We start from the raw sequence: 27,221 nt of genomic DNA on the forward strand, positions 1-27,221 counted from the left end.
TGGGTAGGCCTGCCTCACCAGGGCTTCCTCCCCAGGAAGGAAGCCGACGTTCAACCCCTGACCCCCAAGCAGCACGTCCTGGGCCCTCGGGGTGACTCGGTCCACAAGCGTTGGCTCTGCTGGTGGCTCGGCTCCCAGCCCAGAGAGGGGGTTCCCCCTCCGCCAGGTGCCAGCTGCCTGTCCCCGGCCCTCTCCCAGGGTCTGTGCCTCTGGGTGAGCCTGGAGGCTGGACCTGCCGCCAGACCCTCCAGCCCACTTCCCCGGGCAGCCCCACACCTAGTTCTGAAGGTAAGAGGACCACCAAGATCCTGCCAGCGTCGACCCTTCTCCCAGAGATGGCGGAGGGGGGCTGCACCTGAGATGGGCCCCGGGGTTCCACCGTCCCCCCCGCCGGGCCCACAGCCTCACTCATGTTGGGGGTGACGATGACGAAGGGCCGCAGGTAGGTCCTCCGCAGGTTTCGGGCCACGTTGCTGAAATAGGCCTCGAAGCGCCTCAGCAGCTGCGCGGTGCCCCCCTCGCTCCGCTGGATCTGCTCCCACGCGGCCCTGGTGCCCGGGGCCAGGAGGGCGCTGCCCGCCTGGACGACGTCCTGGTCAGACAGACAGACAGACGGCGCTCAGCTCATGTGAGCGGCTGGCCGGCGGAGGCCTGGCTGACACGCTGGGGCCCAGGCTCCAGAGAGCCTTTAGGTCACAGGACCAGGCCGGGCCAGGATCAGAAACCGCGAGAGGCTGTTGTCTCAGCTCCAAGGCAGGAGACACGTGTCGGGGGAAACTTTGCAGGGGGTTTCACCGTGTGCACCCCGAGACACAAAGGGGAGCAGGCATGCGGAGACGCCCCCTGATACATCGGAACCCCCAGATGTTACATCGGAATCCACCAGGAGAGCCTGGCCTGGGAACGGTCGCCCCGTCGCGGAGCACACAGCAAGGCAGCCAAGGACGCGCTGCGGGTTCCAGTTCGGTGACGCTCCCGCCCTGAACACCTCAGATGAACAGGGGGCAGCGTGGGGAGGACACTCGGGCTGTCACGGGGATTCAGGGGCCACAACCCAGGTGGAAACCAGGTCGGAAAACTTCTGTTTGCAAAGAACCGGAAGTGGAAACAAATCCCTGGGCCTAGACTCTCAGACCTGGACTGAAATACAGGTGCGGGAACACTGCCAAGGCCCTGAGGGCTCCGCACGGACAGGGGAGGCCCCCGGGGGCTCTGTGTGGACAGGGAGGCCTTAGAGAGGAGTGAAGGGGAAGCACGAGGCAATGCCACGCCTCACCCGCACCCCCGGCAAGAGCAGCTTATAAACTGGATGAATGCGCCTCTGGCCAGTTATGCTAAAGACACGCCTCAGGGGCTGATCACTTAAAGACAAAACAGGACTGTCTCTGCAGCAGGAGGCATCAAGCCGTGTGAGAGCAGGACTCGGAGTTTGGAGGGGGCGGTCCTGGCACCCCCCCCGCATGGGTTGTGTGCCCTTGGTTCCCTGTGCCTCAGTTTCCTTAATTGTAAAGCAGAGCGACAGCCGAGCTGCATACAGGATGTGTGTGGGAACAAGTGGGCCGATGCCTGCAGCCCCCAGGACACTGGCGCGCACGCAGTGGTCAGCTGACAGCGGCACCACTGTCGTCACCATCAGGCCTGTCCCTTTGCCAAGACACTCCTAACACTTGGAAACCCTTTTGCTGGTCACTGAACTGGCCTGGGCTCACGTCTGAAAAGGGCAGTCTTGCCCTGAGGACACCGGGCCAGATGACCTTCCACGACCGAGCCAGGGCCCCCGGTCCAGCTCACCCCTGGACGTGTGGGGCTCTCTGCCCGCCGCCTTCCTACCTCGTGGAAGTCGGCGTCCCGCGTGGCCGCCAGCTCGAAGCCCTGCTGGCTGCTTTCATGCAGCAGGACGCGGCCCAGCAGCTGGTAGCCCGTCCGCACATCGTTGCCAAAGAGCGCGTCCGTGTGCCGCGTGGCGTTGCGTAGCGCCCGGGCCAGCCACAGGGACCGGTCACCGTCCATCCGCGTCTCGTTCCGGCTCAGCTTCTCGTTCTGGGTCGGGGAGCAAGCGCCAGGTCGGCCCTGGGCCCTTCCCCTGACTCAGAATCCACTACTTTCCAGTGGAAATACCCTTGTCAGAAAAGAACTTTAAAATTCCCCAAGCCCCAAAATGAACTTGGGCTGATGGCCGTGGCACAAAAAAGGAGGGTCTGTCAGGCTAAAAAGCACTTGGAAAAAGACACCAGGTGGAAGAAGGGAGAGAGTATGACACCGTGAGTCATGGGCGGATGGCAAGGCGGGGGGCTCGGACGTGGGGACTCTGGGTCTGCAGAACCAGACGCAGGGTGGGATCTGGAAAGGGAAGAGGAGACGGCTGCCGCGGCGCCCCAAACAGATGTGCTGTCTCCGGGCCCCGCCCAGCCTGGGACCAGCATGACCCGGCAGCCTGGAAGCCCACCCTCTTCCTGCATGTCCCCAGGGTGCAGCCTACCATGGCTTTGAGGTCCACGAAGGAGACGGTGGTGCAGTTAAAGAGCTCTGGGGGCAGCCAGCCCTTCTCCCCGCTGCAGTGCCGGACCGCGTTTCCTAGGGAACAGAGAAGGACCCGCCAAGCCTGAAAGCTGAACTGTGAATGAACCCCTCGGCTGGCCCAGGGCCGGCAGGTACCATAGCCACGAAGCCAACGCTGCTCTTCCCTCAGACCTGGGAACACGCTGACAGCTGCCTGACATTCACAACCAGGCCTTACCGTTGGCCTGAGCTGCCCAGCAACTATGGGTGGACACCTGAGCGAGTCCGTGAAAAGAGAAATCGGCTGAGTGGTCCATTGAGCACCCACCGTGTCCACATGCGCTGCAAGCCCACCTGGATCCCACTCCGGGCTGCTGCTTTCTCTGCACTGACTCACCAGACCTCCCCCGGCCCCCTGTAGCCAGACGCAGCTACCACCCCCGTTTTACGATGAGATGCCAATGCCGTGAACGGTGCGGCAGCTTGTCCGAGCCTCCCCGCCGCCGTCCCCATCCCAGCCACTAGACTCTCCGTATTTTCATTGTGCTCTTTCCAGGTTTTATCATTTACGACTGAGGAAAAAGTTATCTTATCCCCCCGATCACTTTGGCTAAAGGAACTATTTCAACACGGAACGTCCGGTGAGTTCCGATGCCTCGGCCGGCTCTCCCGCAAGCCGCACGCCTCCGTCTAATGTTCCGCCTGGAACGGATGCCACAAGCCACACCCCGCGGTACTTACCCACAGACCCTTTAGGGCACGGCACTGCGGCTGGCTGCCCGAACTTGGTCTGCGGCCACCAGATGCCAGCCTCAAATGCTCTGGGACAGCCGTTGTAGATCACTGGGGTACAGAGGGGAGAAGGCGCTCAGCCTGGCACATCCGTGCACACAGACGTGCAGCGTGCTCCACAGGCTCCTCCTGGACGGAGGCCCCGCCCCCGCCAAGAACCGGACCCCTCGCACCCCCCATCGGTGTTAGAACAGGAGGAGGGGGGACGCAGGCTCTGACCCACGCCTCCTGACGGGCCAGTGGACAGAAGGCCAAGCAGACACAGCTGGACCAGGAGGCTGTCAGGCGCCCCCACCACGCCCCAGGAGTGTGGGGTGCACACACATGCACACACGCACGCAGACACACACACGCAGACACATGCAGGCACACACACAGGCACACACACACACACGCAGACACATGCAGGCACACACACGCAGACACACAGGCACACACGTGTGCACACGCACACATGCATGCACATGCAGGCACATGCACAGAGACATGTATGCGCACGCAGACACACGTGCACACATGTAGACACACGTGCGCACACACACACGCACACACATGCACGCACACACGCACACACACGCACACACACAGTGGCCTGTCCCTGCCGTACAGCCTGAGAGGGTCAAGGGCAACGCGGACCTTCGCAGCCGAGGACCGTGACCTCGGCGAACGGGTTGTCGCAGCGGTTGCACTGGCGGCCAATGACGCCGGGCTTGCAGCTGCACTGGCCAGTGTCCATGTCGCACGTGCGGCTGTGGGAGCCGTGCGGGAAGCAGTCACACGGCAGGCAGGTGTCCTGCGCCGGGGGCCTGTAGTAATTCTCCTGCAAGAGCCAGAAGCAGAGGCTGGACGTCAGACACCGCAGACAACCTACACCTGGAGGGCGTTTCCTGAGCAACGTCAGGGTTCCCGCCCGGCTCCCTGGCCTCCCGGCTGTCCTCCACCCACGGCCTCCAGGCCAGCGGCGTCTGGGGCCCCCAGGACGGACGGGGCAGGTGTGTCCTCCAGGAAAAGACGCCCTCTCTCACATCTCAGCAAACACCGTGAGCCACCATCTGTCCTAAAAAGGATCAGCGATTCAAATGGAGATCTACGCACCAGGGTACCAGGATGGCTGATGGAGGTGTTTTTGTTTTTTTTAATTGTGAGAAATTAGAAGCCACCCGAACATCTGTCACCGGGCAGGTCAAGCTGATGGTCAAGAGCGTGGGCTTCAGTTCTGGGAAGTCGTGGATTTGCGCCCAGCTTGGTCATTCACTGGCCACACTGCCCTTGCCAGGACACTTGGCTTCCCAAGGTCCAAGGGTCCCCGGCTGAAAACTGGGCAGACTTGTGGCCAGTGACAGAGGCTTCTGTGTCAGGCAGGGACACGGAACTGTCCCACAGGCGGCTCCAACTGTGTGTCTTCCAGTGCCTGAGGAGGCACTGCATGTGAGCAGTCACTCTGGGAGGGCACACGGTATCACTGTCACTGTTTATACAGTCCTTTCTGCATTTTCTACAATTTTTGATGAAAAAAAAAACCCTAGGCATGTTTCCCCCAGGTACCCTCCTCACTCTCCTCCTGCCCTGCCCCCCACCAGTGCCATGACCGCCATCTCACACCATGTGGTTTGCGTGGTCCTGATCTGCTAGGGCCCTTATGATTTTTCAGGCGACATCGGAGGCACGGCGGAGCACGTGGGACACGACGCATGTCAGACAGGGCGCCGGGGAGCATCAGAGGGCGCCGTGACGGCAGGTTCCCCTCTTGGGTCAGCAAGCCTGGCCACGGGACAGCGCGTCCCTCCGAGCGGCTACTGTTACGCACAGAATTCTCCTTTGGGATTCAAGTTACCGGCAGCTCACGGCCACTGTCGACACAACATTCTGAAGGTACGTGGAGTTTTCTGGGAGGCCCAGAGGGCCGGGGTTCCCCGTGCTTTGGGCTGAGAACCCTGCGGCTGTGTACGAGGATGACAGGCACCCGAGGCGAGGGAGTCGGCAAAGCTTTTCATATTTTAGATGTTGGTCGTCATTGGGGACTTCCCTGGTGGTCCAGGGCCTAAGACTCCGCACTCCCAATGCAGGGGGCCCGGGTTTGATCCCTGCAGGGAACTAGATCCCACATGCTGCAAGTAAGAGTTCGTATGCCACAACTAAAGATCCCGCACGCGGCAACGATCCTGCGTGCCGCAACTAAGACCCGGAGCAGGCAAATTCATTAATTAAATAGTTTTTAAAATGTTGGTGATCATTGAGTGGTTTGATAAAAGACCAGGAAAATGACCGATCAGAAGAACCATGTCTGGTGACGAAGATGAGTCAAACTTACAGAAATTGCTTGGTTTCCCGTGACCGTGTGCGGGGCTGAGCCAGCTCACAGGCGAGAACCTGCAAGCTGTGCTCACCCACAGTGAACCCTGTGAGTACCCAAGCGTGTGTGTGTTCGTGTCCAGGTAGACGTGTGGGCGGGTGTGTGGGTATGCACGCCCCGCCGTCTCCCTGGGTCCCTGCTGTCCGCCCGCGGCCGGGCCTCACCTTGCACTGGCACTGCCCGTTGGTCTTGTTGCAGTCGGGGTCGAAGCCTTTACTGACAGCACAGTGGCAAGGCCCGCACACAGGGTTCCCCCACCAGCCTCTGGGGCACGGAAGGTCGATCCTGTTGGGAAATCAGATGGCAGACGGAAGGTGTACAGAACTGCCCTTTTTGGAACGAGAGGGATGAGAGGCCTGGGCCTGGCTGGACTAGTTCTGGGCACCTCCCGCCCCCCTGAGTGGTCCGTTGCCCCCTTGCTGGCCCCCACCTGCAGGACTTAGCATTTTATGACCTATGCCCAGCCTTCCGGGGCCCCGCATCTGGAAGGGTTCTACCTACAATACTGTTATTTTAAAATAATTTGTTTGCTCACTTTTTTCTTCCACCTGCAAGAGGCAGGCGAGTGCCCCAACCCAGCTTCCTAGGAGCACCGTGTCAGTAAGTCCTCTTCGCTCAGCACCCCTACACCATGACGCCTGGCCCGCGAGGGAGGGCGCTCAGGGACAACTAACCCACTGTCAGGCTGGTTCTTCACCCAGCCCCACCCAGCGCAGAGCGAGCCCAGCTGCCCTGGGCAACCTGCTCCCGGGTCTCGGGAGCACAAGACCGGTGGGATTGGCAGCATCGATGCTTCCCGGGTCCCCGGGGTCAAATGCTGACCACGTCCCCACGGATGCTGGGAGCAGCCTTTCCTGGGATGTGGAGCCTGCTTCAGTCAGCTCAGAGCAGCCCTGGGCTGGACACGGTGGACTCAGAACCGTCAGACCTGCCCAGTCCCGCCCCCTTGAGGTGCCCGGGCAGACCCTGAAACAGGCGACCTCCACGGTGCCGAGGAGGCCAGGCTCCTCCCTGCCCCGCCCGGTGGTGGCTGCTGCCTGTTGCTGTCACCCTACGCCCACTCCCCACCTGAGCACTCACTTGAGTGTCCGCTGCTGACCTGTCTGCCTGGGGATGCCCCCCAAGTGTCCTTCAGGCTCCGCAAATGAAACGCTGGCCTGTGTTTACTATCCTGGCTAACGGCATTCCAGCCGCCCATCCGCCAGCCATCAACCTCTCCTACTCACTTGTTCACCTAACCAGCAATTATTAAGTACTGACTGTGTACACACTAGGGGCATAACAACGACCAGGATGGGCTGGGAACCAGCAGTTATTAAGTACTGACTGTGTACACACTAGGGGCATAACGACCAGGATGGGCTGGGAACCAGCAATTATTAAGTACCGACTGTGTACACGCTAGGGGCATAACGACGACCAGGATGGGCTGGGAACCAGCAATTATTAAGTACCGACTGTGTACACGCTAGGGGCATAACGACGACCAGGATGGGCTGGGGACCAGCAATTATTAAGTACCGACTGTGTACACACTAGGGGCATAACGACGACAGGATGGGCTGGGGCTCCAGGCTGGTGCTGATGGGTCTACATCAACAGTGTGGGGATCCCAGAGGCTTGGTGTCGCACCCCTTCTCACTGTCTACTCAGCCCTGCCTTGCGGGCATCGCCAGCCCTTGGGGACGCCGCACGGCCTCCCAGCTGGTCCCTTTGCCTCTGCCTTCCGTCTGCTTCCGCCACACTCCACCTGTGAGCTGGGGGCGCTCTGACACCCAGACCTGATCCTGCCCCTTTTCTGCGGAGCCCCTGCAGCCTCTACAAAGCCCAGCTCTGTTCCCGGTTTGCAGGCAGGCCCTCTACCCAGGCCTGTGCGTCTCCCCGGCGCAGAACATGCTGGGACAGCACGCCCCGGCTCTGCCCGGGACCCACCCGCTGAGCTCCTTAGACGGGTCTCATCCCATCACTGCTCTCCGGCCCTGCCCCCTTGGTGTCCCTGCTGGAACGCCCCCTCCTTCAGCCCCGCTGACTCCCAACCCGCCAGCATCCAACGGGCTGTGCGGTGCCGAGGGCGGTGCTGCATCCGGGTCACGGGTGGGGTTACAGCACACACTCCGGCCCCCAGTGGACAAAAAGCAGGGCGAGGTGTCCCGGCCAGGCGGAGCAGGCTGGCACCATGCGGCTTCTGTGCCAGGACGGCCCGGCACTGGCCAAGGACCAGCAACCTTCACCGCATCACGTCCCAAAGGGGCTGGAGTCTTGGTGTGTGAAGGACCTCGTGGCCCCATCTGGGAGAAAGTGCTCATCCTGTGATGACCACACACCTGGACTGCGGGGGCCTGGAGACCAAGATGCCCCCAGTGAATTACACCAGGACTCTACGCGCACAGCAGAGATGACTGCCACTCCCGACTTGAAAGATAGTGTTTTCCGTAATTACACTCATCTTCCCGTATCTCAGCGACTGCCTGCTCTGTGCACAGCTGGGCTCTTGATAAATGAGCTGTGCTGTGCGTTTCTGGGGTGGAAACATGCTCAGTGGGGTTAGTGTGAGATGCCCAACTGGATTCTCATTTATTTCATGCCAAATTGAAAAAGATATGTCCTTGTTATCCTGAACCATACGTATTTGGGGGTTAAATAGCAAAGAGGAGAGAACAGGTCAGGAGGAGAAGTAGCCACGTGGACCCTGAAAGCGAGGGCGCACTCTCACCTGTTCTCGCAGTACTGCCCGTAGTGGCCGGACCCACACTCGCACACGTAGCCCCGCGGGGAGTCGGGGCTGTGCACGCAGGCTGCCACGTGCTTGCAGGGGTTCACATGACACGCGTCCACACACTTCCTTCCAAAGTACCCTGCGGGGACAGGCCAGCGTTAGCCCACCCCAGGATCTGGCTTTGCGAGTCCGCTTTCCAGAGCGACACCCTCTGTGTTAGGATGTGCTAGCAATCTGCGGCTTCCCCAAGCCTCGACTTGCCATCCACTCTGCAGAGGAAAGCGGCAAAGCCTATCAGAGTCACAGGAAGCACGAACACTCGGGGGGGTCAGACCTGGAAACGCAGAGATGAGGGCCTGCCTCCCAGGCCCCCCGGAGGGCTCACAGCGGGTGGGTACCAGCTGAGGACAGCCACATCACCTCAAAATTCAGAGACAACCCCTGAACATATTATTTTTCAAATGTGCGCCTTTCACAGACTCTCCCTCATCTCAGTATATGCCCTGAGGATCCAACCGGAAGTGTCCCCTGTCCCCCACGTGAAGAAGACACAGGACACAGGGACACTCCTTAGTTACGAAACAAAGCTCAGGGCGCCCCAGACCCCCAGAGAGGTGATGGGGGAGCCGCCGCCCAACTCGGCTTTCCACAATGTGCTTTAAACACCAAAGGCGTCGCCCTCTACCGACGGGCACCAGGAAAGGGGGGCTGTGGGCGCCCACCTCTGTCGCAGATGCAGGAGTAGCCGTCCCAGGTGTCGTGGCAGTGGCTATGCTGCGGGCAGGGGCTAGAGGAGCAGGGGTCCTCCACGTCACAGCCGTCCTTCACCCTGACCTTGAGGGCGTCCTTCATGTTCAGCGTGGCGATATTGGTGGCCGTCTCCCCCATTCTCACACCCTGCGTTAAAGAAGGGCAGCCAGAGTTGGTGCTGGGGCCTTGGGGCTGGAGGAACCCCAGAAGGTAACCAGGGGTTAAGAGAACCCCAAATTCTCTTGGGTCCCTTGTTTTAAAAGCTACGCCTCATTTATCGAAAGGGCTGGGACTGGTGGGGGGTGGCAGGGATGAGGGGCACTTCTGCTCCCCCAAGGCGTGGATCCCAGGCAGGGGGACAGGCCACCCGGAGTGAAGACGGAATGATTCCATATTCCGATAATTCCATGGTGAGGGTCATGGAGGAAAAATAATGAGGATGATGGGCGAGCACGGCCGCTGATGAAAGTGAGCAGGGAGCTCCCGGGAGGAGGGGGCACGTGCCGAGGTGGGGGGCCACCCGTGCGAGGCACCTCGGGGCCAGATCGCCCGGGGGCGGGGCGGCGGCGCAGGGGAAGGAACTAAGGATTGATTTCCCTGCAGCGGGGCTGGGGTTTGGGGGCGCAGGCAGAAGCAGGGAACACCTGGTCTAGGGGATGAGCGAGGGACCCGTCCAGGTGAGCATGGGGGGTGGGGCTGGTGCAGGCAGCGAGGGGCAGGTTCTGGAAGTGACATGAAGACAGAGCTGCAGGGGGCCGACCGTGGCATGGCTGTGAAGGGAATTCGAGGGGAAGCCTGGGAGAGGAGGGGGCTCTAAGCGGGAAACTGGGTTTGCTGAAGCTGGGTTGGCGATTAGAGAATTCATTCGTTTATTGAAAACTAACAGCATGACCAAGGACACCAACTGCGGTGCTGGCCACCCCTGAGCAGGACGCAGCGGGCCAGGGCCGGGCTCGGGGAGGGTACCTGCATGCAGCCCCGGAAACCGCGGCGCACGGAGACCTTGTCTTCAGACACGCCACCCACGATGAGGCTTCTCATCTTCAACCCAGGAAGCTGGTTCCCGATCTGCACCGTGTCCTGTGCAAAGAGAGGGGCTGCATGCACCATCTGGAAACGTCTGGCTGGAAAGAATTTGCTCAAAGGCTAAAAGGCAGTCGCACTGGCAAGCCCCTCACAGCCTGAGGACGTCTGTGCCTCCAAACAGAGGGCCCGGCTCAGCCTTCTCCGTGAACACGGCTGTTTGTGTGTGACGGGCAGGGTGCAGGAAGCCGTCAGAGGACATGTGTCCATGTCCCAGCCCAGCCAAGATGGGCATCTGCGGGGATGAGGGCAACCCTTCCATCTCTGTCGTGGGCATCGCCAACAAGCCACTGCGTGAAAAAGCTTGACAAACTAGAAAGTGGCAGCGAGTGGAAAACACGTCCACAGGGGCAGGAATCTAGAAGAGTCTCAGCTGGACCCTTAGGCTCAGGCAGGTGCACACGTAGAACACGGCAGTTTACTCCCAGAACCAGGTGTAAGGTGAGCCTGGACTCCAAAAGCACTGAGGGACCACGAGTAGCCCCTGAAGCGCGTGGGGGTCCCGTACAGATGCCTCCTGTTACCTGGCTGCAAACCTTGGAAATCCAGCGGGGCTCAGCACGTGTCCTCTGAGTCGCCCTGCCTGGAATGCCACCTGCCCATCTGGGATGCGCAAACCTCTCTGGTGTCCCACAGCCCCCTCTGGAACCTGGATCTCATTGCTCCCCCACCCATATCCATCTCTGTACCCCGAGGCACGGCACTGAGCGTGCAGCTGCGGCGCAAGCCGGCTTTGCTACGAGAAACCTCTGCTGACGGCACCAATGGCATCGCGATGGGACACACAGACGGACCAAGTCCAGTGCCTGATGCCAGGAGGGGACCATCTGGAAAGGGGATGAGGTGCAGATTCCAGTGTCCTCAGCATAGGAGGAACACGAGACCTGAATTCAGGGAAGCCCAGAAAGCGCTTCCTCAAATCCGCAAGGGCTCTGGCAGGGCCTGACACCTGGAGGGGTCGCTCTGTTTACCCACAGGCCCAGCGAAGGGGTCTGGGCTTCCCTGGTGGCGCAGCGTATAAGAATCCGCCTGCCAATGCAGGGGACACGGGTTCGATCCCTGGTCCAGGAAGATCCCACATGCTGCAGAGCAACTAGGCCCGCGAGCCACAACTACTGAAGCCCGCCTGCCTAGAGCCCGCGAGCCACAACTAGAGAAAGCCCGCACGCAGCAATGAAGACCCAACACAGCCAAAAATAAATAAATAATTAAAAACAACAACAAAAAATATAGCACTGTGATGTACATAATGTGATACGTTACGTACTGTGGTACAGCTACACTGGGATGTGCTAGTGGTTTCCCAGTGAAGGGGTCTGTGCCAAAGGGGGTACAGGTGCGCACTCACCTGGTCCACACCATAGTCCAAGGTCATGACTGCCAGGTACTTGATGTCTTTGCCCTCCTTGGCACTCTTCAGTTCTATCAACAGGTGGTGCCACTCCCCGTCAGCCACGCGTGACCTGGACAGTCTCATGGACACCACATCCGAGGGGCCGTGGGACACCTCAAACTGGACGTAGTTGTTCAGGATCTGTAGGATGGGGAGAGCTACACTAGTCACTGAGGAGATGATGACAAAATACAAAATACATTGCAATCACTTAAGTAACAAAAACACGCAAACAGACTTACCACAGGCCACTGGATCAAAGATGGACTTAAAAATTAGGCAAAGTTTAATTTGCCGTTGCCTGTAAGTGACACTCTTCAGAATTACATGCCTTCTTCTATGGTAAGAAGTGTCGAACGTTGACAGAGGTCAAGTAAGATAAAGCCCGTCGGACTTAAGTAAGGGGAACAACCACAGATTCAGGTGACTACTGGGCTCTTACTTTTGGATGTAAATGTTTCATCTTATGAGACAAGATTCAGGCCACCATGTTCAAATATATGAATGAAAAAACAGAAATCAGCATTATAACTGGCCTAAGATGTTCACGTTTTAAGAAAATGTAGCTGGGGCAATGCTGAGATCATGCTTCCCTTTCCCCAGTGAAGGACTGGGTAGTTTGGACCCACCCTCCTCCTGAGAACACCTAGGAAAATGAGACAAAATGTTAAAGCACACCTGTCTCAGGCATCAGAGCGACCCAAGTCCCTGCAAGTTACAGAAGCACGACCAGGGAGAAAATGGGAATCTGCAGAAATAAGCTTAGCGCGTTGCCACGTGGCTGTCAGCGGGTTCTGGGAGGCACAGCTGAGGCTGACAGCTGTGCAAAGCTTTCTTGGTTCATGAGGCTGGGAGGAGAGAAACTGGAATTCAGAGCCTGCCCAGGGTGAGGGCTGACGACCAGAAGCAAACATGGGGGATGGGACACCACCATCTTAGTTTCAAATTCTCTCTAGTTTTTCAGCATGATGCCCAGCACGCAATCAAAAATAACCAAGTACATGAGGAGACAGGACAGTGTGCTTGAAACAGACCCATGGGAATCCAGACGAGAGAATCATCAGACACAGACTTGAAAACAGTGACGGGAACCACAGAGCTTTCAAGGAAACAGATTCAGGTACCAGCAGACTCTTATTTCTGGCTCTAATTTTTCCATTTCATGAAATTAGACTCAAACTACCAAGTTTAAATACATGTAAGATTGTAAATCAATTATATTTCAATTAAAACATACATGTGAGACATATAAAAAAACAGCGTTGTAACTAATCTAAGATACTCATGTTTAAAGATAACTTCAACTTAAAGAGCAGATTAAAAAAAAAACTATCAGCGCACTGGTTAAAAGAGACACGCCTGAAATATAAGGAAACAGAAATGCTGAAAGGAGAAAGACAGAAAAAGGTACATCACGGAAACACCAACAAAGAGAAAGCTGGTTTAGCTACGTTAATATGAGACAAAGTAGACTTTAAGGCAAAAATAATTATGAGAGATAAGGAGGATTTTCATCATGATAACAGCCACTATTCCAGAAAGAGAAAACGATTCTAAATTTGCATGTACCAATAACGCAGCCTCCGAACCTCCAAAGCAAAAACTGACAGATCTGAAAGGATAAGAGATGAGCCACAATCAACGTTGGAGATTTTTTGGTTTTGGTTTCGTTTTTTTTTTCCTCTCACTGTTGTGGCCTCTCCCGTTGCGGAGCACAGGCTCCGGACGTGCAGGCTCAGCGGCCATGTCTCACGGGCCCAGCCGCTCTGCGGCATGTGGGATCTTCCCGGACCGGGGCACGAACCCACGTCCCCTGCATCGGCAGGCGGACTCTCAACCACTGCGCCACCAGGGAAGCCCATGGTTGGCGATTTTTAACTCACCTCTCTCAGTAACTGAGCAAACAGACCCCAAAAATCAATAAAGATATAGAAAATTGCAATGCTACGTGAACAAACGTCACCTGCTTGACATATAGAGAACGCCACAGAATACAGCTGCAGCGCACACATTCTTTCCAAGTATAGCTAGAATAGTCACAAAAATGACTAAATGCTGGGCTCTAAAGCAAGTCTCAACACATCTCAAAGGTCTGAAATCATACCACGTATGTTCTCTGACCTGCAATTATGCTAGAAACGTCAAATGATTTACTAGAAAATGCCACCTGTTTGCTGAGAGGTATACTTGTGAATACCCGATGGGTCAAAGAAGAAATCACGATGAAAATAGAAAATGTATTTAGCTGATGATAAAGACAACGCAACTAATAATGTACTTTGATTTTTCGCCTCAACTGAGAGTCAACTGAAGAGGATAATTTTTCACCTTTTCACATTTTGTTTCCTTTCATTCCACAGAAGTCTGAGTCAACTCATTCATTTCCCTGGCCATTCTCTTTCGCTGTCCTTGCTAACAAAAAACCCCAAAGCCAGCAGATCAACAATGAAATGACGGACGTCTACAAACAAAAGCAACGTCTGCAGAAGGATCCCAGGACAGTGGCCGTTAACTACTTACCACCTTAGATCTGCCCCCGGATTTAGGAGAGGTGTTTAACAGCAGCCACGTTAGCCCGCTTGACAATGAAGGTGGATTTAGGGCGCCTAAGAGCAATTACCCAAACTGTTTGGGCGGTAGGATGACTATGTACCTTGTCTGGCCTGCTGTGGAGGCCGGAACACCTAGACTCCTGCACCCAGAGCTCATGGGGCCTGCAGGAGGCCTGCATCCCAAAAACGCCATGTGAAAATAACCCGGAATACGCCTGTAATCCCCAGCTGACCAGCCTTTGGAAACTGCCCTGAGGCGGCCTGCTGGGTGGCCACTGGGGTCTGGTGGATCCCCCCGAGGTCACCACTCTTGCCACCCAGCCTTCCACAGGGAGGAGCTGGCCACAGCTCCTGGCAAAAGCCCTTCATTTTTGGATTAGCTACCCGTAACGTAATTCCTCAAACAATATGGGAGTTTGTGGCTTTGGGTGTTGTTCCGCAGAAAGCGTACTTTTTCCGACACGGAGCCCACTGCCAATGACCACCTGCAAGCTCCCATTCATCACCTGAACCAGCCAATTTAATCTGTTCCAACAGGGAAACCAGCACAGAGGAAAGTACCATCCCCGGGCAGAAGGGTGCCTGCCAAGTTCTGGCCCAGAGCTGGCTTCTGGGACCGCCTGATAAACTGATAAAATTACTGGTTAATAAGGGATAAACGATGACGGCTGTAATTATCCCAGAGGCACAAACTGCGCCTTCAGTGCAACCCAAACGGGCCTACGCTGGAGACACTCCTGAGCAGTGATGCGGGGGAGGGAACAGGTGAGGGGGAGGGGGCAGGTGAGAGGTGAGGGACAGGTGAGGGACAGGTGAGGGGCAGGTGAGCGGTGAGGGGACAGGTGAGGGGTGAGGGACAGGTGAGGGGTGAGGGGGCAGGTGAGGGGACAGGTGAGGGGTGAGGGACAGGTGAGGGACAGGTGAGGTGCAGGTGAGCAGTGAGGGGACAGGTGAGGGGTGAGGGGGCAGGTGAGAGGTAAGGGGGCAGGTGAGGGGTGAGGCGGCAGGTGAGGGGACAGGTAAGGGGTGAGGGACAGGTGAGGGGTGAGGGGGCGGGTGAGGGGACAGGTGAGGGGTGAGGGACAGGTGAGGGACAGGTGAGGTGCAGGTGAGCGGTGAGGGGACAGGTGAGGGGTGAGGGGGCAGGTGAGGGGTGAGGGGACGGGTGAGGGGTGAGGGGGCGGGTGAGGGGACAGGTGAGGGGTGAGGGGGCAGGTGAGGGGTGAGGGGACAGGTGAGGGATGAGGGGGCAGGTGAGGGGCAGGTGAGGGGTTAGGGGACAGGTGAGGGATAAGGGGGCGGGTGAGGGGACAGGTGAGGGGTGAGGGGGCAGGTGAGGGGCAGGTGAGGGGTGAGGGGACAGGTGAGGGGTGAGGGGGCAGGTGAGGGGTGAGGGGACAGGTGAGGGGTGAGGGGGCAGGTGAGGGGTGAGGGACAGGTGAGGGGTGAGGGGGCAGGTGAGGGGTGAGGGACAGGTTCGAGAAGAGATGGGGGTCCCACCTGGGCTCTGAGCCCCCAGCCCCCACCAGGCAGGGTTAGTCAGGCCTCCCTGGGGCCCCATCCTCACATCTCTGTTGCCAGGCATTGAGGTGGTCACCTCCCCGTCCTTCACACGGGGGACCAGCAGCGGGTGTGGGGAGACAGAAGACACCAGGCTCCCCGCGCACGCATCGGGAAGGCTAGGCTTCGGGGCGGAGCTACGTGAGCCTCTGGCTGCGTCACTCAGGTGCACACCCGCCCTGCAGGTGCCGGACATGGACCTCACTCACCTGGAGATGGAGCCTGGAAGACACGCCCGCCGTGGCCTCCATCAGCACACCATCCTCCTTCCTGGTCCGGAACATGAGCCCCAGGTACCAGGGCACGGAGATGGTGATGTCCAGGTCGCTCCAGGACACGACGCTCTCCCCGCTGAAGCGCTGGGGGTGGGGCATGACTGTGGACACAGACATGGGGACCTCCCCAAATCAGATGGGCCTCTGAGAATCCTTTTTAGCTGTAGGGGATGGGACAGGCCCCCAAGGAGGGGGAGGGAAGAAACCCTGGGCCTTTCTCATTCTGACTCAAAGGCCGGTCTCAGACTTCCGTTTGTACAGCACTAGTCCTCTGAGCCCAGGAGCCGTGGGCTCTGCAAAAGCCCACCCCCACCAGGGACGCTGGCCACCTTCCTGAGCAGTCAGGCTGAGGCCTGGGGGTTCTCAACCTCGGCCAGCGTACAGTAAGGGGCTCTCAGGCAGAGCGGGACAGCCCAGGACCCCCGGGCCCAGTGGAGGGGCCCTGTGCGCCTGGCCTATCTGTCCCGCCCCACACCTGCCAGGTTGGGAGCCCAGGGGTCGTACGGAGGGTGGCCTCCTGGTGGGACCGCGTGAGCCTGCAGTGAACCCTGCGCACAGACCTCAACCCTGCAGGCTGACCGCCCTCAGCCGGTGTCTGGGGTGGATTTCCCAGCCTGAGGCACACAGGCCACTGTGCCTCCGCTCCTGGTGACGGGCACAGAGAGGGGAAGGCTGCGGGCCAGCCGAGGGCTCCCAGATGGTTTGGGGGGGACCAGGGAGGTGGCACTGGGGTACCAGCAGCCTCATCCAATCTGTCACACTTGGAAAAACTGTGGACGCCAGACAGACCCGTAGGCAGGATGACGCTGAGTCAAACCACCTTCATCACTTTGCCTCCAGAGCCCCGCGTATCACAGGCATCGGGGAGGGACAGACACCTGGCCCAGCCCGGAATCTCACCCCAATTCCTCCACGAGGGACGGCACAGTTATCACCACGGGTGTTGAACAGCACAGGGCCTGCCAGGTGGGGACCACCTTTGGGGGCGACTCAGCCCCGTGAGCACCGGCATCTGTTTCCTGCTCTTACGAACCCAAACCCCGGCAGCTGTTTTCTCTGGCACAGCCGTAGCCGGACTCTCGGCCTCCATAACAGGAACTCCATGGGCGTGGACGGCCCCGCCGGCGCTGTGTCCACCCGGGCCTCTGCCCCTCCCTGTGACCTGAGCTTCCCGCACACGGTGATCAGCCGGGGCTGGGCCTAACCTGTCCACAAGCCCAGCCCACCTGCTGCCCGGAAAATAGACCTTCGGGGCCTTGAAAGGTGCCCAGTGCTTTGTGTCACAAAGAGTCGGGCCCTGGGACTTCCCTGGTGGTCCAGTGGCTAAGACTCTGCACTCCCAATGCAGGGGGCCCAGGTTCGATCCCTGGTCAGGAAACTAGATCCCACATGCTGCAACTAAAGATTCCGCATGCCACAAATGAAAGACCCAGCACACGGCAACGAAGATCCTGTGTGCTCTCAACAAGAGCTGACGCAGACAAATAAATAAATACATATTTAAAAATACAAAATCGAAAAAGCGGGCCCTGGCTGGTAACTGCGTCCCGAGCAAGGACTGGGGATGTAATCCAATTCCACGTCACGTGTCTCAGCTCCATCACTAACAGCCCTGGGCAGGTGGACCGCCCAGCACAGGTAAGCTGCCCGCTGGCTCCACCCCTTTCACCTGCACTGATGGAAGGAACTTTGCTCTCCTCCAGAACACTCTGTCACAGGTTCCACCTATTTCTGCTTCAATGACTCCTTAGAGAATCTCGGGAAAGCTGTGGCCCCCACCCCCCGAAAAAGTCACACTCGGACCCCCCAGCCCATCCTGTGGGGCACACGGGCCGAGGGGAGGAGCGTCTGACTTCCAAGGAGAGGCCGTGGGTTGCAGGCCAGTGAGCGGCTCCAGGCAGGACTTCTCCTGCCCGTTGACTCGCTAATGAGCTCCGGGCATCTCCACGGTGGATCCGGGGAGCTCACCCCAGCTTATCTGGCCTCAGTCTCCCCCTTTTGGTTTACCTTAAAGCGCATCAGTGATTTTTAAATGATGACAGTTATTTAACACTATCCTGCTTCAAAATGAATGAATGAATTGTTTAAAACCTGCCGGTATCTACAACTACAGGGGTGGGGTCGGGGGAGAGGCCCAGGCTTTGATGCCCACAACGCGGTCCAGCGGGGAAGCAGGCAGCTGGAGGAGCCCCTGGGATGCCGAGAAGGGGCATGGGGGTGCTGGCCCCGGGGAACTGGCCCTTCGGGCCTCAGGGTGCCCGTGAGGAGGCACACAGCCACCGGGAGGCCCCGCCAGGCCCCACCTCGCTTCTCTGACCCTCATGGACTCCCAACCTCACACTGGCCCTGCTCAGACGAGGGGCTGTGCCCTGCAGACCCGTCCAGGACCCCCAGCCTCTGCTCTAACATCACCCACCATGGTGCCCCCACCAGCCCGCTCCCCACCAGGACCCAGGCCTGGGGACACACGTGCCACCAGAGGCTGGCGGCCCCGGGCACCCAGCACCCACTGCCCCAGGCCCTCACCTTGCTCGCAGTTCTTCCCGCCGAAGCGGAGCGGGCACTCACACAGGTACGTGTTCCAGCCGCTGACACAGGTGCCCCCGTTCTGACACCAGGTCCCATCGCAGAAGTTCCTCTGAGCAGCGCAGCCTGGAAACAGAGGGCATGGCGTCGTCTCAGAGTGGGAAACAGGAGCGGAGCGTGACGCAGGGGGACTGCCCCTGTTTCCTAGCACTGACCCACATGCTGGGGAAACACCCCCTGGGGACACAGCCGGAGGCAAGGCGGGCAGGCCTGGGACTCTCTGGGGCTGTCAGAACCTAAGACCCGACACGGCATGGAATGCAGTGCCCATGTCCGGAGACCATGGGTCCCTAGGCCATCCCACCCTCTGGCTCGTGGGATCGTCTGGTGACCGGTTCAAGACCCTGGGGTTGCGTGTCCGGGTCAGCGGCAGGCCCGCCCACAGCTTCACCACCGCTCCAACACTGCAGGACCCCAGACCCAAGAGCAGCAGGATGTGGAGGGGGCCCCTCCCGCGTGGCCGCCGCAGCCCCACGATTCCCCGACCGTCCTGCCGTACCCGCCCTGGTGCCATTGTTGGCGATGAAGCTGGCCATGTCCACGTTCCTGCCGTCAATGGACAGGTTCCGCATGCAGCCCACAAACTGCCGGTTCTGCACCGGGAAGTCTTCGGGCAGGTTGGGGACGCCCCCCAGGAGCAGGGGGCCTGTCAGATCCAGGGACCTGTGGAGGCGACACCAACCTCTGGATGGCCGGACGGCAAGAGCAGCCCCGATGCTGCTGTAACGTCCCAGGGGCCTCTGCCGCAGGGCACGCTCGTCATCCTGACCGTCAATAATCCAACGGGTGCAGGGGCCAGGGAAGCAGGCGGCCAACAGGCCCAAACACACGTGTCAGATCCTATTTCCGGTGCCACCACCGGCTCGCAGCCTCTCTGTCCCTTGTGTCAGATCCTGACCAACTGGGGGGTTGGGGTGACCGCCCGAGTCCTGATTGCTGGCCGGGCCAGTCCACACCCCAACAGGACGCCACCTTCCTCTGGCCTCTACTGGCCTTGAGGGGCGGTCACAGCAAACTAGAACCCTGGTTCTGCAGGAGCATTGGCATGGCCTTGGGCAAGGAGCTGAACCGCTCCAGGGCACAGCTGTCCCATCAGTAAGATGGACGCATCCCACCTGCATCACAGCTGCGGGGAATCCGATGGCAAAGGTGTATTTCACACCAGATGCTCAGGATAGACCAGGTTCTTCTAACTGGTAGGCCAGGTTCTTTGAACTGCAGACCAGGTTCTCCTAAGCTTATTAAACATCCCACCAAAACACAATTAGGCATGAGTCCAGCATGAACATTTGATCTGAGATTTGAAGCGGGCATTATAAACTTCCACGTCAGCATTTCCCTGACCTGAGTTAGGACGGGTCCTGGGGACCTCCAGATCCACATGGTGACATGGCCACTCTGATCTAACGGAGGGAATTACTGACTGAACACTGAATCACAGGGACCAGCCCGCACTGGAACAAAGTCAGGGATCCTGTGGAGACAGGGCTGGGGATGGCTTCTGGGGTCAGCAAGCCGGCCGTCACAACCCTGGGGATGGCCTGGCCACTACTTTGACAGATGATTCTAAGGGGACTTATTCTAGAAGGTTCTAATGTGTTGGAGGGAAGGGGAGGGACTGTGACTCCAGCCCAGATTGGGGCTGCCAGAGCACTGGGTCCAGAGTGCCCTGTGTCGGGGTCCTGACCTGGGCGACCCCTTCTGGAGCAGTGGCCATGGGGGGTGGGCACCAGGGCCCGTCTCCCGGGACACTCACTTTTTAGAGCCACTCTGAGTGCCCCGAGCGGCACAGCTGTAGTTCCCAACGACGTTGCCAAAGCGCACGGCCACGGCCGTGTCACAGTCGTCCACGGTCACCACGGCCACCTTCTCCCCAGACGGCCCGTGGGGCAGGCCCAGGCGGCCGATGTTGGGCTGTGGGAAGAGAAAGCACGGAGCCGTCAGCGTGTTCTCCCACCAGCGTCCCCGACTGATTCCCCAGCCCCTGCACACGCCCCCCGACCCGTGGAGGGTGAGAGGCCCCCTGGCCTCGCGTTGAATGAGTCCCCAAACCAGCTGTACTGGATTAACAGTGAGCCCCCCCAAATTTACGTCCTTCCCAGAACCTCAGAATGTGACCTTATTTGGAAATAGGCGTCTTGCAGATGTAATTGTTTAGGATGAAGGCATATCGCAGTAGGATGGACCCTAATCCAACGTGACTGGTGTCCTTATAAGAAAGACACAGAGACAGAGACACAGGGAGACATCGTGGGACAACTGAGGCAGAGGCTGGAGTGATGCTGTCACAGCCAAGGATGCCAGCGCCCCCAGCATCTGCACGAGACGCGAAGGATCCTTCCCTAGAGCCCTCGGGGAGCGCAGCCCTGCAGACACCTTCATTTCAGAACTGGGAGAGAATACATTTCTACTGTTTCAAGCCCCCCAGTTTGTGTATTGTTACAGCAGCCGACACCAAAGCCCCAGGACCCCTCCTTCTGAATACCTGATCCTGCCTGTGAGTCCAGGCACTGGCCGGACCATGTCCACGCACCTCCTCACCAGGTTCCTGCCCGCTCTGTGCTCCTGGGGTGCAGACTGCCCGGCCTGCAGACAGCCCCCTGCCTCCCCCACCCGGCATGGTGCCCCCCAACTGGGCCAGGAAGCTGGCGACCCCCGGTACTCACAGTCACTCACTCCTGGGCTCACGCCCTTCCTCACCCTGGGATGACCCTCCAGTCCCTTTTGCTGGCCCGAGGTCGACCACCCTTTCTGCCCCCAGACCAAGCCCCCCTTCGCCCCCCAGCTTCCCCCCTACGCCCGCCAGATGTCCCTGCGGTTCTCACGCACTCAGTCTCCCTGCCCAGGGCTGGTTACGAGAATCCCTCTGGGATCAGGGACACCGGGTGCAGCGTGCCCACTGCTGGAAGAAGCAGGCTCCCCTCTTAAGGAGGCTGTGGTTCGCATCCAGGGGTCGAGCCCCTCTCCCCAGGCAGCCCGCGTGTCGCGGGCATCCCTCTCTAGTCTCCTGGCTGCCCTTTGAGAAGACCGAGCACATCCGCCCAGACGGCCCTCAGACCCCTTCTAGCAGTGGAGGTGGAGCCTGTTCCCGCCGGCCACGTCACGTGGGGTAGGCTCAACGTTCCAGACGTGCAGAGGGCAGGCTCGGGCTCAGGCCCCTGAACTTCCTGCCCCATCTGTACGACCTGGATAACAAGACCTGCATTCTGTGAGGTGGCCTGTTGGTGAACTCGGATGGTGCACGTGAAGGGCCACCCGCACCCAACACGCAGTGGCCCCCTTCCTCCCCACGGAGAGAACACCTTCTCCCAGTCCCAGCAGGGCCATCCCACCACCCATACAAACAAGGGCCTAGTGCCGCCACGTGACGGCTCTGGGGTCAGGTCGAGTTTATAGCTTGATGCAATTTGATACTTCTTTATAACAATATTGGAAACGGGGAGTTGTAAAAACAGGCAATTTAATTAAATCATCCTCAAGGTCTTTAGACAGGGAAATAACAACTGCACAATTCATTCCAAACCATCAGTTTTTCAATAGGAACAAGGAAGTATCCACTTGATTGAGGACCCTGGGCTGAAAAGCAGGACGTGGAGCTTTTGGTAACGGGAGCTCAGCCAGGAAGCCAAGTTGTGTGACTTCAGGAGGCCTCACTCACCCTGGCGGCGTGCCCTGGAGTTGTGCAGCGCACAGCCCGCACCACTGTACCTGGCAACCCCAGCTGGGCCTTCTGCTCCCCTTGGCCAACCATCTGACCTGGACAAGGCTATCACTATACCTCAGTCTCTCTGTGTACAGGATAAGGATTTAATGTTAGAATACCCATCCTCTCTGTGTTACAGGGACTTGGAGGGTGACATCAACATCAGACACAGGAGTCTCCCTCAAACCCTTCTCAGGTAAATCCTACCCTGCCTCCTGACATTCCAGCTCATGGATAATCCTTTCCATTTTCTTTTCCGTCAGTTGATGAGATCGCAAGGTCGGCCAAGCTATATCCTTAAAGATTTCACCTCTGGTTAAGCAACAGTTAGGTACGTGTAAGAAATAATCTGTTTGCTCCCTCTGTAATAGCAGCCGCATTAGAGAGCACGTCCAAGTGCTCATTATGGGATACTTAAGTATTAGGTGAGATCCGGGCGAAAGAACCGTCCCTGAGCTGCGCGAGCCCCGTATGATCTTTACAACTTATCATTTACGTTTTTGGGGATGGGTGTGAGCCTCCCAGAGGAAGGACGTAAACAGCATTTATACTTGGGAGGCTCTACTGACACGAAGCTGCTGTTTACACAACTGCAGTCGTTGTCAACGGTTCCTCCTAATCAACAGCTCAGAGCCACTCAGAGCCACGGGATCCAAGCAGAAGGAGCGAGGAAAATTGGAGGCAAAAGAGAAAAAAAAATCAGCATTTGTATTTAGAGCAGCACTTACTGACTTGAGACAGCCCCCTGGTAAGACGGATTTCAGAGTCTGGCGTTACTGCATCAAAGCAGCAAGTGTGACTTTCGGGAAAACAAACGTCGCCCAACGCCTGCTTCCTGATTCCTGCTCCCAGACCCACCAGCCATTGGGCCAAAAGAGACGGCCCTTTGGACCACAGAACCAAGCATTCTTAGAGTGAGAACCAAAAGTCCCAGCAGGAGAGACACACAGGGAGGTACTGGGGAGAAGGAACGACGTCCGAGCGCCGGTTTCTGGCTCCGCAGAGCACCCTGCCGCCCCACCCCTGCTCACGCTGCCCCAGAACGAGCTTAACCACATGCCAACTGTCCACGTGTGGTCAGGATCACCAAGAGAACAAGAAGGGAGCACGGGCAAAGGCCGTAGGTAACAGGAAACAGTGCTGCAGGTGACCCAGGATACACGGATGGGGGTCCTCACCACATGACCCAGGACCCCACTCCCAGGAATAGACCCCGAGAACTGAACACAGGGGCTCAAAAACTTGTTCAAAAAATGTTCATAGTAGCACTAGTCACCGTAGCTAAAAGGGAAAACCACCCAAAAGTCCATCAACAAATGAAGGGGTGAACAGAATGTGGTAAATCCATTCAATGGAATAGATTATTATTCAGCCACAAAAAAGAATGAGATACTGGTTATTTCTACAATGTGGAGGAACCTCCAAAACATCGTGCCACGTGAAAGAAGCCCGTCACAAAAGGGCACACGTTGTATCGTCCAATTTATATAACGTGCCCAGAGCAGGCAAATACACAGACAGAAAGCAGATGAGTGATTTCCAGGGGCTCGGGTGGCGGGGGAATTGGGAGGGGCTGCTAACGGGTACAGAGATCCATTGAGGGTGATGAAAGAATCTCAGATCGATCAAAAGACAGAGGTGGTTGGTTGCACGATGCTGTGAAAGCACTAAATTCTTCATTTTACGTGGTTAATTTTATGTGAATTTCACCTCAATAATAATAATAATAATAAAAATTGGATGGGCATCCACCGTTCACAATTCCCCCGGCCACTTTCTACCTGGACATTTGAGAAACTCCTTCCCCGTTTTTATCTGTAAAATGGGGATAAACTACGTCCCATTGCCTTCCTGTCAAGGCTCACAAGTACAAACAGGCAAAAAGAGCAGTGAATGTTCTCCGTCAGGGTCGGGAGGTGTGCGTGTGATGACACGGCCAGCCTGACTCGATGGGGGCGGGGACGAAGACCCCAGCAGGCGTGTTTGATCTGGGTTCAGCTCATCCGTTTCGGATGAGGGAAGACAAAGCATAGCTGCATGGCCGGCAGGTGGGACGAAGGCCGGGCGGGAAAGGAATCAGGAGAATCGGGAGATGTGGACGATGCGCGGCTCAGGTCCGCACGCCCACCCCGCGTGTCTGCAAGAGGGAAGGGAGGGCTTCCCTGGTGGCGCAGTGGTTGAGAGTCCGCCTGCCGATGCAGGGGACGCGGGTTCGTGCCCCGGTCCGGGAGGATCCCACATGCCACGGAGCGGCTGGGCCCGTGAGCCACGGCCGCTGAGCCTGCGCGTCTGGAGCCTGCGCTCCGCGACGGGAGAGGCCACAGCAGTGAGGGGCCCGCGTACGAAGGCCCGTGAGGCTCTGTGGGCGTGGGTGGGGAGGAACGAAGAATAAAAAGCAAGACAGAATGAACGGCCCCTTCATATTTCTAAGATGAGTTTTTAAGTTTGCACAAAAGAAGAAGATAGCCCGGGAATAAGGGGGCCACATGGCAGTTATATGAGGATCGTCTCAATTCTCGAGTTAGAGGGGCACTGGGCACAGGACGGGCGAAAGCCCGAGTCCCTGTGCCTCCCCATCCCGGCCGGGGGACCCCTGCCCCCGCTCACCCCCAGCCCCGCCCTGTAGCAGCCGGGCGTGGACACCCAGGGGCCGAGCAAAGCCGGCACAGGATCCAAGAAATGGAGGCACAGGCCAGCCGGCAGGGCCCGCAGGTGGTGCCGCTGACACCGCTCCACGTGCACAGGCTGCCCTGAACAGAACCTGCCACGGGGCGGGCGGAATCGGGGCCACCGAGGACACACCCGCCATGCCCATCCCTGCCGCCACCTGAGAAAAACCCTGAAGGACCCCGTGTGTGCTTCGGGGGAACCAAAACACAAGCTTTCTTTGCAAATCTGTGCAGATCTGGGCTCCTGGCTCTCGGCGAATCCGCCCAAAGTCATCACTTGCGGGCCGGCCCTTTTTATTTCCCTCCAGCTTATTTCTTCTCCCGGCGCAGCCCCTCTCCCGGCGTTTCCAGTTAGAGGCTCCAGGGCAGCCCGTGGGGATTGTCTGTGAGCACAAAAGCGCTTGGTCCTTACGAAGCGCTCACGTTTCTACAGCTTTTTAACCTGCTGCAGAGAATTCCTCATGGGGGAGGCGGATGGGGGTTCAGTTTCAAATGCTGGATGCAGGGGAAGGAGGCGTAGGGGGGCCTCGAAACCAGACACCAGGAGGGGCAAGTCTTGGGAACAAAACGGATTCACACTCTGTGTCAGAAATGATTAACCAACATTCGTATCAAAGAATTCACAGATGGCTGGGCTTGAGGAATGTCACAGAGTCCAAAGGCAGCCCTGAACGCGTACCGTGAGGTTCGGACCCGCCGGGTGGGCTAGCTGAAGGCAGCCCATGGGCCGGCAGCCGCACCAAGAAATGCGGGTGAGACACCCCGCTGGTCCTGGCACAGAGGTGATGAGACCCTCCTCCGAAGCAGGCGTGGTGTCTCTCTGAAGCTAAGAGATAAGAGGAAAAGACATCCAGACACACAGGCTTCCAAGGTCCAAACCAAATTCCCAAGGAGCCTCCCACAAGGACTTTGCTGGAACTCAAACAGCAGATCAAGGTACTGCGTCCCCGGGGGCCCATGGTGCTCCCACTTGTGGGCAGGTGACAGGATGGTCTAGTGGACACTCTGACCCTCAGCTTCCCCGCCTGTAACATTCAGGGGTGAATCCCCTCCGGCTCCCCAGGCAGGTTGCAGCCTCTCTCAGACCCCGGCTTCCAGAACCCCCGCCGCTGACCAGCCTCCGCCAGGTGCTTCGGACGCCTCGAGGCAACAGATTTAAGTCCACATCTCTATTTCTTCTTCTTTTTTTTTTTTTTTTGGCGGTACGCGAGCCTCTCACTGTCGTGGCCTCTCCCGTTGCGGAGCACAGGCTCCGGACGCGCAGGCTTAGCGGCCATGGCTCACGGGCCCAGCCGCTCCGCGGCATGTGGGATCTTCCCGGACCGGGGCACGAACCCGTGTCCCCTGCATCGGCAGGCGGACTCTCAACCACTGCGCCACCAGGGAAGCCCAAGTCCACATCTCTTATGGGAAGGGATTCACCCCCCATGCCACCCAGGCAAGGAGCAGAGAAGGAATGTAGGAAAGACAGATTAAGGGACGTGGCAGATTTTTCCTGACACTCCAACCAACTGCCAACCCCTCGCCCCTTCTGACTGTTCCGGGGGCACCTACGTCTCAACTTGCCCCGCTCCCCCCGAATGAAGCGTCTGCAGCGAGGATCCCACTCACGCGGAATCCCAGGCCCCGGGACAGCACGGCACGGCACGAGGAATGGGCGCCGCCCACCCACATCGGGTTTACCTGCACCCCGATCTGCCACGCTGCAAAGGCTACACTGACCAGTCCGGCTCCTCCAGGGCAGTGGAACTGCCAGACAGCTTTGGAAGTCGGCACAGGACTTGAAGTCTCCATATGGACAAAATGGCTTGTCCAACGGGAACCGGACTGCCCCTCGGTGTGGAGCTGCGGCAAGCCGCCCAGGGCCGGGAAGTGGTTCATCCCCTTGCCTGCAATTTCCATGGGGGGTTGGGGCCTCTTCAGCAGCATCAAGAAGTCATTCCACGGCTTCCCTGGTGGCGCAGTGGTTAAGAAGCCGCCTGCCAATGCAGGGGACATGGGTTCGAGCCCTGGTCCAGGAAGATCCCACACGCTGCGGAGCAACGAAGCCCGTGCGCCACAACTACTGAGCCTGCGCTCTAGAGCCCGTGAGCCACAACTACTGAGCCCGCGTGCCACAACTATTGAAGCCCACGCGCCCAGAGCCCGTGCTCTGCAGCAAGAGAAGGCACTGCAGTGAGAAGCCCGCACACCGCAACAAAGAGTAGCCCCTGCTCGCCACAACTAGAGAAAGCCCACACACAGCAACGAAGACCCAACACAGCCAAAAATAAATAAATAAAATAAATGG

At 58.3% G+C, this 27,221-nt stretch overlaps 1 protein-coding gene across 1 annotated transcript in view; it reads right to left on the bottom strand.

The window, feature by feature from the left end:
* The window catches only part of CELSR1 (cadherin EGF LAG seven-pass G-type receptor 1), a gene marked incomplete at its 5' end in the record, with an annotated part of 146,642 nt that overhangs the window by 23,679 nt on the left and 95,742 nt on the right, over window positions 1-27,221 (bottom strand). The window contains 14 exons of the mRNA XM_082666424.1: window positions 409-592; window positions 1,831-2,040; window positions 2,480-2,574; window positions 3,241-3,342; window positions 3,928-4,111; window positions 5,809-5,929; window positions 8,358-8,499; window positions 9,083-9,257; window positions 10,077-10,190; window positions 11,542-11,727; window positions 15,908-16,074; window positions 18,500-18,625; window positions 19,059-19,222; window positions 20,316-20,473. Coding sequence (XP_082522550.1) covers window positions 409-592; window positions 1,831-2,040; window positions 2,480-2,574; window positions 3,241-3,342; window positions 3,928-4,111; window positions 5,809-5,929; window positions 8,358-8,499; window positions 9,083-9,257; window positions 10,077-10,190; window positions 11,542-11,727; window positions 15,908-16,074; window positions 18,500-18,625; window positions 19,059-19,222; window positions 20,316-20,473 — 2,128 coding nt within the window. The remainder of the gene's footprint in view (window positions 1-408; window positions 593-1,830; window positions 2,041-2,479; window positions 2,575-3,240; window positions 3,343-3,927; window positions 4,112-5,808; window positions 5,930-8,357; window positions 8,500-9,082; window positions 9,258-10,076; window positions 10,191-11,541; window positions 11,728-15,907; window positions 16,075-18,499; window positions 18,626-19,058; window positions 19,223-20,315; window positions 20,474-27,221) is intronic.

Source organism: Grampus griseus (genome assembly GCF_964374135.1).
Source record: "Grampus griseus genome assembly, chromosome: 11".
In the NCBI taxonomy this organism is placed as follows: Eukaryota; Metazoa; Chordata; class Mammalia; order Artiodactyla; family Delphinidae; genus Grampus; species Grampus griseus.